This window comes from Nilaparvata lugens, chromosome 2 (assembly GCF_014356525.2).
Source record: "Nilaparvata lugens isolate BPH chromosome 2, ASM1435652v1, whole genome shotgun sequence".
NCBI classification, from domain to species: Eukaryota; Metazoa; Arthropoda; class Insecta; order Hemiptera; family Delphacidae; genus Nilaparvata; species Nilaparvata lugens.
In genome coordinates this window covers 58,110,343-58,125,284 of record NC_052505.1, presented here as the reverse complement: position 1 = coordinate 58,125,284, position 14,942 = coordinate 58,110,343, and the positions used below count along the sequence as shown (strand labels likewise).

General features: G+C 35.1%; 1 protein-coding gene across 1 annotated transcript in view; it reads left to right on the top strand.

The window, feature by feature from the left end:
* LOC111051244 (annexin B11) overlaps positions 1–14,942 on the top strand; it is a 125,668-nt gene that overhangs the window by 99,337 nt on the left and 11,389 nt on the right. The window contains exons 4-5 of the mRNA XM_039419948.1: positions 3,020–3,242; positions 14,323–14,411. Of these exons, the coding sequence (XP_039275882.1) occupies positions 3,020–3,242; positions 14,323–14,411 (312 nt within the window). The remainder of the gene's footprint in view (positions 1–3,019; positions 3,243–14,322; positions 14,412–14,942) is intronic.

Here is a 14,942-nt window from a genome sequence, read left to right as displayed (position 1 = left end):
TGCAAAAGAGATGAGTATACCATGAAAATTACCGAAGAAGAGGTCATTAATACGGAACAGTCCATGACCTAGGACAGAACCCTCCAAGACCTCTCTTTTTCTTTTTTCAATAGTGACAAATTCAGAACGATTGCTCAAGTAACTTACTTAATAACGTGAATAATAATGTAAGCCCAGGTAAGTGGTGGAGTGGATATCATGCCTAGTTTTCACGGATCTAATATTTACTTGATGACGGATTTATATACGGTATTCTAGTTACTGTAGGAATAACCAATGTACCTAGAATGTATTCTAGGGACCTAGAATGTATTACCTAGAATGTATTCTAGGGACCTTGGTAAGAAGGTTACCGCAGAAGCATTCAAATTCAATATCGAGTGGAATGTGTAACTGAATCGTGTTGACAAGTAGGACTACTCAAAACATGCTTCAAGTAGTACATATATTTCCAAAAAACTCAGACATCTTCACATATGAATGGTACAGGTATATTGATTTGAATCAATTCGTGGTTCGATTCAAAATCAATTGTGATTGTACAACCATCAAATTAAACGTATCAGAACGTTGAGGACACATTAAAAAAACTAAATTAGAAACAGCAGACAATAATCTAATTTTTATGGATTTAAAATCATGTAACCAGAGTTGTACGTGGATGGAGAGGCAAACTATAATTGATTTTGTTTCTTCCTCATAATACATGACTAGGCCTATTAGAAACTTTTCATAATGGAGAACCAAAAAGTTGTTAATAAGAAGTACTTATTCAAAGTACCATAGTCTCACAATTTCCATCTACTGGTTATATTCTCACATTAGTAAAACATGTGTGATGTAATCAATTTTATTGTCTCTTATACATGACAATATTAGGCTCATTACAAGTTATATTGGGAAAAGGTGTATTTTTTCAAATAGAACTCAGCAGAGTTCTTATAAATAGTGTATTTGTGGATTAGCCACTTAATCTATTCTAATAAACTTCAATTTGATGAAGGAGTGGGAAAAAACTACACCTTTTCCAGTTGTATTTGGGAAAGTATCGATTTGCTTAGTCATGCAGCATTGAATTTATTATTCCGGAAACATATTCTTCTCAATCAATTGGTAATAATATCTATCAGTAAAGTGTTGAATTAGGAAAAAATAGATTAAATCAGTGTTTCAAGGATGAATTTAATGTTTTCATAGTTGCTGATTGTCAATAGGTGGTCCAGAAAATATGTATGATGAATCACACAGAACTCCATATTCTTTCAATCTTCCATTTTAGGATGAATGTAAGCTAAGCTTCATTAAAAAAAATGTAAATTATTCTGTCATTCTTCAGTAATTAATGAATGCAATATGAAAAACTCTCCTTCATGAGGTGAATAATTTTCCCCCAACATTTTCCAGTTTCTGAATGATAGGTGAGTGATATACAGCTGGTCCAAAATCAACTACACTCAACTCCAAACTACCTTTCTAATACCATTACACAATTTATCACAGGGTGACATTTATTACAGCTGGTTACTTTAGATGCTAAATCATATTATCACAATATGATCTTGAATCATGATTATCTTTCCGTTCTTCAGTAGCTGCTCGGCCGACAATATCAAAAACATAGGTCTGTGAAATTGATTAATAAATAATTATTATTAGCCCCCCTATTGAAATTTCTGGTCAGAAACCATCCCCAATATTCACACAACATATTCCCAAAGTTTAATATATATATATATATATATATATATATATATATATATATATATATATGTAAAAGAATTAACCGGGTACATCCGTTTGTTTTGACTTACTTGAGTCTGACGTTTCGTCGCCATCGCAGACGACATCTTCTGAGGGTGGCGTCGAAATCCACACTGAGTCCTAGGTATTCTTTCTGGGTCGAAGAGCATACCTCCTACCCCCTCCCTCCACTTGCTTGTGCTGGCGCTGTTGGGTGAGTGAAATTCCAGGAATGTTGTCTTGTTTTGGTGACAATGGTGCTGTAGCAGGTTTCATTGTACCAGGTACTGGGCGTTTGGTATTCAAAATTAACTTCCATAAGGGAGACACGTTGAGGCTGTCGTCTCTTTTATTTAGAGAGCCTTGCTTTTCGATTTCCAACGCCTCTCTCACAATCCTGACTTGAAAATCTCGAATGCTGGCTATTTGTTTGGAATTCACGAAATTTATTGTATGACCAGTATTTTTCACATGGTTATATAGGGCTGAGGTTGATTGTTGATTTTTTATGCTTAATTTATGTTCATCTATTCTAGCAGAGATTCTCCTATTTGTTTGGCCTACATATTGCTTGTCACAGTTCAGGCAGGGGATACTGTAGACTCCTTGGTTTTCTAGCTCCAGTCTGTTGATGGGTTTTTTTAAGATTTGGGAAATGAGTAGATGGGGTTTGAATAATGGTTTGATTTTGTGGGTTTTTAATACTCTTCCAATTCTGTCTGTGGTGCCCTTGATGGAGGGAGGGGGTAGGAGGTATGCTCTTCGACCCAGAAAGAATACCTAGGACTCAGTGTGGATTTCGACGCCACCCTCAGAAGATGTCGTCTGCGATGGCGACGAAACGTCAGACTCAAGTAAGTCAAAACAAACGGATGTACCCTGTTAATTCTTTTACATATAATATATCCATCCGCGAAACACTCAAATGTAATATATATATATATATATATATATATATATATATATATATATATATATATATATATGATATCTGAGTAGTGATGAAGGAATCAAATTGAAAACACAGTTCATCTTGTTTACAAATTTGAACACACAGTATTAAAGGATCGGTTTCTGCTGAAATTCTCAAATATTTCGCTTTTTCAAATATACAATTGATGTCTTTTCAAATTGAATTGTTACTTTTTCAAATACAATTGAAGAAGGTGTAGTTTCAATTCCTCAATTAAAATGCATTATTGTGCTTATGATAATCATTTCAGGCCGTTTTAATGAACCTGCTCCTAGTTGGTATTCTAATCTTGAACAACTTTTTCAGAATTTGGGAGATACACTCACCGATTACTTCAATTCTGATGTAGAGGCTGGAACAGATACACAGAGCAATTTGAGGGACTTGCTGAAAAGTCCCGGTGAGTATTTGGCCTCTAGAATCGATGATTCCCTGGGGAAAAAAGGGAAAGACCTGACCTATATGACGGTTCTTTGTACTAGTACAGGAGCTGAGCTGAAGGAGATCACTAATGCATATTCCAATATTGGTGAGACAACTGATTTTTTTTCATATGGAACTTCTGAAGAATAATTATTCTTAAAAATTTTCTTTTTAAAGGAAAAATTGTTTATAGAGAAATAATTGATTTGAATATACATAAATATTGAGATTTTAAGGTTAAAATTATAATTCACTGCCTTTCTATATTATGTCCATATACAAAGTGGTGCAGAGGAAACGAATATTTTTCGAACCGCCAGTACTCAGCAATGGAAGATACCCCCTTCCATTCCCCTTCCCTTGAATGAATGTTGACAATGGCCCATACTTTATCATTCCAGTCCAGTCGCTATGGAGCTTTGGAACATACAACATCGTGTGTTTGCTGTCGAGCAGTTTTTTCGAGCAGTTAGAAGCAATGAATCTGTAGTCACAGTGCAACGCTTTTCCTTTTCCGTCGATATTTTGGAGTTGGACGTCGTGGTACAGTGCCTGATTGAAATACAGTACTCCAATGGGTTTCAACGTTTAGAAGTACTGGTTCTGTGATCTAAAAGAAGCCACATGGTCTTCCCCGTTCATTTCGATCATACTCCGGAAAATGTACACCGAGTCAGAACTGCAGTTGTTACTAGTCCTAGACTATCAACTAGATTACATGATCACAGGACTGGACGACACCACAAAGTAGAAGGGAATGCTTTCCTCCTCTGTGACGACACTGACTCAGTCTAAATTTTCCGTAGAGTGAGTATGGGACGTCTACCAACATATTTGTTCAAGGGCAATAGCCCCTCTTGTCACCGAGTACTATCGGCTCGAAAAACATGAGTTTCTATGCACCGTATTGTATAAATAAATAGATAAATAAATAAATAATAAATAAATAAATATATATATATATATATAATATATATATATATATATATATATATATATGTACATCTTCCTATAGGGAGCGCGGAGCTCCTGAAATTTTTACAGATATGGGACTTGTGGCAGTTGATATAGCTTATCAATGTCTATTTTAGGTATTAATTTGATCAAAATCGTTGGAACCATTTTCGAGAAAATCGCAAAAAACCCTGTTTTTGACAACATTTTCGCCATTTTAGCCGCCATCTTGAAATGTATTTGATCGAAATTGTTCGTGTCGGATCCTTATAGTGTAAGGACCTTAAGTTCCAAATTTCAAGTCATTCCGTTAACTGGGAGATGAGATATCGTGTACACAGACGCACATACACTCATACACACACAGACACACACACACACACACACACACACACACACACACACACACACACACACACACACACACACACACACACACACACACACACACACACACACACACACACACCAATACCCAAAAACCACTTTTTTGGACTCAGGGGACCTTGAAACGTATAGAAATTTAGAAATTGGGGTAGCTTAATTTTTTTCGGAAAGCAATACTTTCCTTACCTATGGTAATAGGGCAAGGAAAGTAAAAATATTACTCTGTCGCTTCAACATCTTTGACACTCATATGGATCCAAACTCCAGTGGTATCTTTTGTTAATTCCCCCTGCTCTAAATTAGCTCACAAACTGAATAGCACCTTTCGGTCATTAACAGGTTTTCAACCAAAGTTTAGTATTAAAAATTCATTGGAGTTGGTCAACAATATAAAGCATATTCCTGTTTTATCATCTTATAAACTTGTGTCATTTGATGTTACTAACTTATTCACTAACATTCCGGTGGGAGAAAGTCTTGAAAGAGCTGAGGAAATAATGAAAGCCTCTATAAATGATCATACACTCAGAGAAGAACTGATAGGATTGATGAAGTTATGCACTCAGCATAATTATTTCAAGTTTAACAATAGATTTTTTGAACAAAGAGAGGGGTTGGCAATGGGGTCACCCCTCTCACCGCTCCTAGCTGAATTATTTATGGATAAGTTAGAAAGTGGAATCATTGAAAATAGTCATTTCAAAGATAAAATTGTTTACTGGTTTCGATATGTTGATGATATTATTTGCTTATGGAAAGGAAGTAACAGACAACTAGACAATTTTCTTTCCTATCTGAATGGATTACATCAGAGTATAAAATTCACTGTAGAGGTAGAACAGGATTGTGTATTGAATTTTCTAGATTTAAGAATAGATCATAGCACTGGTTTTCACAAGTTTTCTATTTTCAGAAAACCAACCCATACTGATGTTATCATTCCCCTTCATTCTTGTCATCCTATTTCTCACAAACTTGCTGCTTTCAATAGCATGGTCTATAGAGCACTAACAATACCTATGAGCCATCATGATTTTGATATTGAGATCACTAAAATTAAACAGATAGCTGTCACAAATGTGTATGAAGAAAGTATGGTGGACAGATTATCGAGTAAAATTAATAGACAAATTTCAATCAATTCTAGCTTTGTAGGCTCAAACTGTGAGGAGAAGACTTGGATAACAATCCCATATTTAGGCCTTGTATCTGATAAGATAAGTAGGGAATTGAAGAGGAATGGATTTCATGTTGCTTTCAAGACAGAACCGATTTTAAATAGTCTATTTAGCTGGAGTAGAGACAAAATTGATATTTGGGATAAAAGCGGAGTGTACAAACTCAAATGTGATGATTGTAATGCTTGTTATGTGGGTCAGACTGGTAGAAGTTTCAAAAGTAGAATTAAAGAACACATCAGAGATTGGAATAAACAAAATGGGGAGTCTAACTTTGCAGAACATTTGATAACAAATAATCACAAGTTCACAGTTAAGGAGAATGTTAAGTTTCTGCATGTTGATAACAAAGGCAGATCTTTGAATATTCTAGAGGCTTTAGAAATAACAAGAGTAATCAAGGAAAATTCCCAGTATAGTTTAAATGACCAGATTCATTTCAACCAATACAACACTATGAATTTAGTTTTATCATAAAATTATTGTAAGCATACATTAGTCAATAGTTTTTCCATTTACATATTTGTTTTATTATCTTTCAAACTTGTTTTCTTGACTCTTATTTTGTACTAAAAGTACATTTTATTATCATGGCGATTCTGTTGCTTAAGCCGCCATCTTGTCACACCGTTGAGGGGGAGGAGACTGTCTAGCTAGGCCAATGGCAGGCGTTCATGCCCTCGACCAATAGCAGTACTTGCCTACTAGTATAAATTCGGCTGCTCTTGTATTTAGTTTTAGTTTATCAGAGATTGACAATGGTGTAATAACCAAAACCGGTCTTTCTAATTATCAATAAATCAGTGGTTTTTTGACAATTTCTTAGTCTTTTTCATTCAATAGATCATAACAATTTTTTTCTTATGCACTTTCAATGTTATTTTTATATCCTGAAAAAGGACAAAAGAGTGAGTGAATTTGTTGTCCAACGAACTTGACCTGTAAAAGGGTTCGGAGAAAACGTGTTCATAATTTGAGAAGATTGATCAATTCTTTCTTAAGTCAAAAGTTAAAACTCATGCTAGTTCAATAATTATTCTATACAAAACCACTATTAATGAACAAAATATATTTACTAAGCTTAATTTATCATGAATACCAATAAAATATATGAGCCCAAAGTTAAACAATAATATTCAACATTCCACAATAACATCTATATTCACAACCAGAATAGAAAATACTTCGAAATTCATCAGTCCTTCAATGTTACGAAAAGCAATACTAAGAAAATGAAAATACAGTCGAACCTCTGTATAACGAAGTTGATTATCCCGATAAAAAATTTGCTGCAAAGAGGTATTCGTTATTGAGAGGTTCTGTCAAGAAAACTGCCACGATCCTATGGATCTTATAATATCGTATCACGGCGGTAAATAAATGAATATGTTACATAAAACATATCATTGCAAACTTAGGTAGGGTACCTATTAGGCCAATATTAATATAAAAAATTAAAAATTTTTGCTGTTGAAAAAACATGTTTTTTTTAATATTTGTAGAATCTAATAAGTAAACTCACGGGGGCGCGACAGTCGAAACCGACGACATTCAAGGCCTGCGACAGTAGAGAACTGTTTTACAGTCCTCTACGGTCATAGGCATTGACTGTCGGGAGTGCGAAAATTGAAGAGTCCTCCACTGTCACCTAACGCAGGCGACATTTGAGGCCTCTTTTTCAGGAGTTCTCTCCCGTTGTAGGTCTCGACTGTTGGGGCTGTACAAAAATTGGAGAGGCCTCAACTGTCGCCTAACGCGGGCGACATTTGAGGCCTCTTTTTCAGGAGTCCTCTACCATCGCTGGCCTCGAATGTAGCTGGTCTCGACTGTCGGGCCTGTACTGACTCGCTTGCAGCAGGCGACAGTTGAGGGCACATCCTACTGCGATTCCAGACAAAATACATTTTGTAATCATTATAACTTCTGATTTGTTGAAAACCAAATAATGGAAACTTCCTTCATAAAAAAAGCATATGAACTTTGAAGGTAGATAGGACTTATCCTTAAAGTATTTTCAGAACGATTCAATGTTAGGTTACCAATGTTAGAGACACCATTTTCTGTAAATCAGTGAATTCTCAGTGAAGCTTGTTCAAGAATATAAACTTAATGACGTGCTATTCTTGAATCTTAGCAAACCTCTCATTCCCATCACTAGCAATAGCCCAAACTCAATGTGGGAAACTCTTGGGAAATTGTGTTTTCAAGAATCATGTCTCAGTCATAATTGATTGTGATGAACCCGATTTGGAGTTGAATTAAAGAGGATTTTGTGCTCTTGAAAAAGTTTCTGGATTTTTTCACTATGAATGGTTTTTGAGTTATATGAAGAACTAACCGTCAGGCTCGCTTCGCTTGCCATATCCGTCTAGCCAGGGGGTTCCGCCCCCCTGGACCCCCGACTGGATCGACCAAGAGTGAAATCAGCATTTGAGCATTTGAGCATTTTTATCATATGTTAGGACAATCCAGTTGGGGGCCAGACTAAACGTCTGGCTAAACGGATATGGCGAGCGAAGCGAGCCTGATGGCTAATAATATAATATTCCCAGGATTGAAGTAGCAGTGCCCAATCAATTTTTCCGCGATAAATGCATTTAAATCTTCAACTTGGTGCCAACCTAACAAAGTCAACACAACTTAATGCCAACCTGACAAAATTATTAATTTAGTTGCCAGTTAACAACTGTTTCGAAGAGGTACTCTATCTAGATTATAGTTCTATAATGACATATGGTATGGAAATTTCAATTATAATTAAGAGTTTGGGAGAAGAAGAATATACATGCTATAAGACGAACTTTAAACCCTTAAAAACAACCCTTAGAGTTAAAATATTGCCAAAAGATTTCTTAGTGCGCCTCTAAAGGGCCAACTGAACATACCTACCAAATTTGAACGTTTTTGGTCCGGTAGATTTTTAGTACTGCGAGTGAGTGAGTGAGTGAGTGAGTGAGTGAGTGAGTGAGTGAGTCAGTCAGTCAGTGAGTGAGTGCCATTTCGCTTTTATATATATGAAGAATAAAAGGTATTTTTTAAGACTGTGGGGTTATCGGAGGGAATTTTTTCGTGAAGAATCATTCACAGACTACTTGTACCAAATAACTAAAAAATCAGTACTACAATACATTCTGCAAACATGTCTCAAGTGGACTGAAGAGAAAAATGAACTATGAATTTGCTAAGCTGTGAATCTATGAGTCTGAACGAAACAGAGAATGAGCTGCTGAATCATGAATTCACGGCAAATACCATAACAAAACAAGTTGCTTCGAACAGTGGAGGAGACGATGGGGATTTGCAGGGATATGCAAGTACCCCGCATTGTATGCTCAATTCGTAAATGAGTTTTGTGTGAGTGTGTATTAGCGATTGTAGCACAACGTGGTGGCAATTTTGGGAACTGGAGTGTATCCCAATTACAAAATGCCAGAAATATAAATGACTGTACCAATAAAATAAAGAGGAGGAAGATACTCCATTTAGTATAACTTTCTTGTACATCAGGATATCGTCATACATCTCAGATGTAAGACTAGAAAATTGAGTAAATTCGATCATAAAATAATTGATTGATATATTAAAAAATATAGATAACAAAAAATCGTTAAATCAGGGGTTGTTACCTGATACATACAAGTAAAATTATCGAAATAAAGACAATACAACAATACTATAAAATATTCATTACTCACCCTTAAATGGGTTCTCGACTGTTACTAATCCATAGCCTACAATAATAATAAAGTGCAGCAGTCAACCGCTCTGAATGGAAATTAACTATGCCATTAACAATAATTAAATAAAAATATTAGCAATTTCAAAACTGATCGGATAAATGATTCCAAATAATATCTTTAGTCTCCAGGAGAGAACAAAAACAAGACGAATATGTCATGATTAAATCAGATAAGAAATAAATCAGCTCAGAAAATGATGTCTGTACTCTACAGAATCCAAAAGGGGTCTCCTGTTCAGGTCTCCAAGTCAACCGAATCAGGCTCAAAAAATAGGTATCAGGGCTAGCAATATTATACATTAAAAAATACCAAATTACAAAGGATGTGGTGGGGACGACAATAATTTCCCTCAATAGAACGTGAAAGGAATACATCCAACAAAGACAGAATACAGGAAAATACCCTCAATAAAAGTAGAAGACTCAGCAATAGAATGGACGTTCATCTGATTTTTTATGATGATTTTGCGTCTACAACAATTCTAAGTACTCAAGGAAAACGTTGGAAAACCATAGAGGAAATATTAGTCTTCTGTCTTCCTGTCGACATTTAACTATCAGTAAAGTTACTTGTTCTTTACTTGAAGTTAACTGTTCTATTACTGTGATCACTTATTCTTTTATACAAATAAAGTGCTTGTAAAAATACACATAACAGCCAAAACTATCGTTGGTTTGACAATCTACTTGTACTAAATATCTTCTTATTTGTCTGACAATTAAATCTTGCAAAAGTGCTAGAAATAGTGTTTTTACTATTGTTTCCTTATTTCCATTTATATTCTAACTTAAGTATTATTATTATTATTATTATTAATCCATCGCAACTGATGCATTTCTTCTGGTTAGCTCCGGTTTCTAACCAGACGGGCAAGTGGGTTATTGCCGGAAAAATGACGGTGAAGGCGGCGACTGACGGTGACGGTCGGTGCTGGACGGTGCCTGACGGTGACGGCATAGTGGGTTCCCTGCTTAATAAAATTTTATCTTGGAAAAGTTATAATTTTGAAAAAAATAAATTTCGGCACATCACCACATTATTTACATATGTAAATTATATATTTATATATGTATGTCACGTGGATTGAAGGAGCGTTGTTTGTTCATTGAATGAAGATTCTATTTTACTTTTAAAATAAATCATAATGTAATTCACTTATCCACTTCGAGATTTACATTGTGATAATAAGTAGGAAATGAAATGTATAGCAAACACTTCAGTTGCTATGTAGGCCTACTGTATTGTATTTTAGGTATGTTAGTTTGTCTTATTTTTCACTAAAGTGATAAAGTATCAGAGAATACTATTATTCAGCATTGTTATGTATTATTTTCTCTTTCTTTTCAACAATTTAAAATTTGTTATCAATTCAAATAAGTAGATAACTTAACTATTATTTGTTTTTAATCATATTATTTGTATTATTTTTTTGTATTGTTATAATACTTGATAGAGAGTTGAGTGTAAGAGAGGGTCGACTGCGCCCTTACTTTGCTCTCTAGGAAAAATAAAGGCAGTCATTCTATTCTATTCATGTCATAATAATATATATGTATATATATTAAAAACAGATGACATCCAATTTATTAGAACAAAAAATGGAATGCCTTCATCTTCATGTGTAGGCAACACACCACACCAAACTTGTTCCTGTGAGACTGACCTTGTCTCTGTGACACTCCACTTGTTCGAATGGGACTCTATCCATCTACTTGTTCCAGTGACACTACTTGTTCGAATGAGACTCTTCTTCTCTACTTGTTCCAGTGAGACTCACCTTGTCTCTGTGGGAACTTGTTCCTGTGAGACTGCCATTTATAGAAATACTTGTTACTATGAAACTTGTCTCTGTGACACTAATATCGTTAAAAAACACTACTTGTCTCTGTGAGAACTTGTCTCTGTGAAACATCCGCGATAGATCTGATCTTAATATGTTCAAAGATTTAGAACGAGCTAGCAATTTATGATAAATCTCCTTATCAGAGATCTTTTTTGACATATCATATAATATCCGAATTTGTGACCACTGCTAGAGATTTAGCCATGATGACTAGTGACTCGATAACAATAAGGTTTTATCACAATTCAAACTGACAATAATAACTCGAGGTACAATAGATAGGCTAATTGAGATTGCAAGAATAGCCATAAGAAGCTAAGAAACTTACTATAAATAATGCAATTACTGAAATTGAGGTTTTTTAAAAGTACAATTTGAAAGACAAGTTGGCTTATATGAAGCATAAGAGGGAATAAGTCGAATAATATTCGAAATATACAGTTAATAATGCGGTTTCACAATAGAAATTAATAGACTGAGAATTCAATTAACAAGTTGTATAGATACATAATGTAGTCATTAAGCATAACAAAGTATGATAAGAATATATCGTATAGTATTTCAAGTTAGAGATAAGTAATTGAGTTTTACAGTACAAATCAATAAAGTTATATAAGTTCACTAAATACCAATGAGTATTTACTACAATAAGTAATTTGCCACAAGTCATCAACTTATTTTCGATTGAATAGCAAAAACATTAGAGGTTTCAAGTTCATAATGAAAATGTTGAGAGGGAGAAAATATTATAGTCCAGAGAGAGAACAGAATTGTTCCGTTACAATTCGCGATAAGCGTCAAGCAGTAAAACAATTGGTTGATTGTACTGACAACGGTAGTGAATTGAAGCCAAGTTGAGTATCACAAGCTGAGCATAAGTTACGCGGGTGGCCCGAGTCATGAGAACGGGCATACCTTGTAAAAGAGGCTGATTGGACTCTGAATTGAAATATATTTTTACTTTCCTTGCCCTATTACCATAGTTAAGGAAAGTATTGCTTTCCGAAAAAAAATAGGGTACCCCAATTCCTAAATTTCTATACGTTTCAAGGTCCCCTGAGTCCAAAAAAGTGGTTTTTGGGTATTGGTCTGTATGTGTGTGTGTGTGTGTGTGTGTGTGTGTGTGTGTGTGTGTGTGTGTATATATATGAGTGTATGTGCATCTGTGTACACGATATCTCATCTCCCAATCAACGGAATGACTTGAAATTTGGAACTTAGGGTCCTTACACTATAAGGATCCGACACGAAAAATTTCGATCAAATGCAATTCAAGATGGCGACTAAAATGGCGAAAATGTTGTCAAAAACACATTTTTTGTGATTTTCTCCAAAACGGCACAATGATTTTGATCAAACTCATACCTAAAAAAGTCATTGATAAGCTCTATCAACTGCCACAAGTCCCATATATGTGAATATGAAAAGTGAGGTTTAAGGCGCACCTCCCCATAAAATAATACCATAGGACATGACAGACTGAACATACACAGAGTACACAGTTCTCAGGTGATTTATACTTACGATTCCCCTCAGCTGGCTGAACGCATAAATCGCATCTCCTATTATTGATATATTGTAACATGAGTGTCTCATGCATATAATCATTATATCTAGGTATTATTGTAATCAAACGTCATGGTCTCTATCTGGCATTCGTCACTCCAATCAGCACCGCATGTGTGAACCCTCAGTTTAATGTCGGTAGGAAGAGCTAGCAGAGGAACTAGCAACAAAACACAATACTCTTGTTAACAAGAGTACATGGAACCACAGAATACAAAAATATCCTTCTTCTTCTTCTTCTTCTTCTTCTTCTTCTTCTTCTTCTTCTTCTTTTCTTCTTCTTCTTCTTCTTCTTCTTCTTCTTCTTCTTCTTCTTCTTCTTCTTCTTCTTCTTCTTCTTCTCTCTTCTTCTTCTCCTCCTCCTCCTCCTCCTTCTCCTCCTCCTCCTCCACCTCCTCCTCCTCCTCCTCCTCCTTCAGCCTCTCCTCCACCATTTTTATCTTCATTTTATTCATCTTCTGCTATTTCTTCATGTCTTCTTATTCTTCTTTTTCTTCTAGGAGGAGGAGGAAGAGGAGGAGAAAAAGAACAAACAAAGAAATAGTAGAAAAAGAATAAGGAGAAGAAGAAGAAGAAGAAAATGAAGATGAGAATGGAGGAGGAAGAGGAAGATAACGAGAAGAAGATGAAGAGCTGAGAATAATAGTGGAAGAAGAAGTGAGAAGAAAGAAAATAAGTAAAAGAGGGAAAGAAAATGATCAGAAGTTCTTATTTTTCTTCTCTTTCTTCTCCTTTTCTGTCATATCCCATCATCACTTCTTCTCTTATTATTATCAGCATTATCATCATCTCTTCCTACTCTTTTCTACTTATGATCATCAAAAATAATATTTTCCTCTTATTTTTCTCATCATTCTTATCATCCTCCTTTTCTTCTCCTTATCATATTAAAGAACTTCTCATATCAACAGATTATAGAAAAATAGAAATTATATATATTCATGATTCAGCTCTTGAGTTGTCAGAGCAGAAAGCTAAATGTCACAAAGGAATGAAATTGTTTGTCTTTTATAATAGGCCACTAATTGGCCTTTGGTTGAGCTTGCAATATTATTGTTGAGGCTTCCTCAGAAATGAGTTGAAAGCCTGGCAGGCTGCCAGTCGCAGCTATAAAACCGGTTCTAAAGACTGACACTCTCCTTCCATACTCCCATGCCAGCCCACTTTTCTCCTTCCACTCCTTACAAGCCGTTACAAGTGTCTGTTGACATGCTTATGCGATCTGGTGGGACTATGCAGAACCAAACTTATGCGTGATATTATAAATGCACTACGTTGTGTTTCTCATTATAGAAGTTTTCTCTGATGGAACTATAGACAGCTGTAGGCATTGTTGTCATCATAGGGCATTCAACTTTCTCAAGCACTGGGTGATTTTTCACCCAACCTAGAAATAAAATCAAGGGTTCAATGGGAGTGTGTTTTTCCAGTACCTTCTTCAAATAACATTACTTCTTGTACCTGATCAATGCCATAATATAACTTTTCTATTTCTATCTAATAATTTTTTGTTGACAGGTGACAAGGTAACTCTGTCCAAGAAACTTGATTCCTTGAAAGATTTTGATTTCAAAACGTTTCTGCAATACTTAATCGACGATTCCAATGTGAGTGAATTTGAAAGTATCAATTAGCCTATTGAGTTGGTGGACTCTTGGTTATACAGCAGCAGCCAATACTATTCTATTGCCTGTATCCCAGGATTGTTGTGTTAGGCATTTTTTGACTTTTTAGTTAAGTACCGTACTCCCTACTTCAAGTACTCATCAAAATTTTATGTATTACCGTATTGATCTATTTCTTAGTATTCATTGTTCTACAGATGAAAATGAATGAAAGATTGCATTTATTCAAATGCTAATGCCTGGCAGCATTTACTTTGGATTTTCGTTTAATTACTATGTATTCATGACTATAATGATTGAGTAAATGAATGATAAATTGAATAAGTTACTGTATCGTCTTTTATATTTTTTTGTAGAATGTAGATTCATGAGACTATATTTCGCTTCTATAGTCGATTTTATGCCACAGAGAAAGCATATTAGTAAGCCTACTGTACCTATTCTGTTGCTTGATTACAACTATGCAAAAGATAATATTGACGAACGTTAGCTAGTTCTTACTTTTGAGTCAAG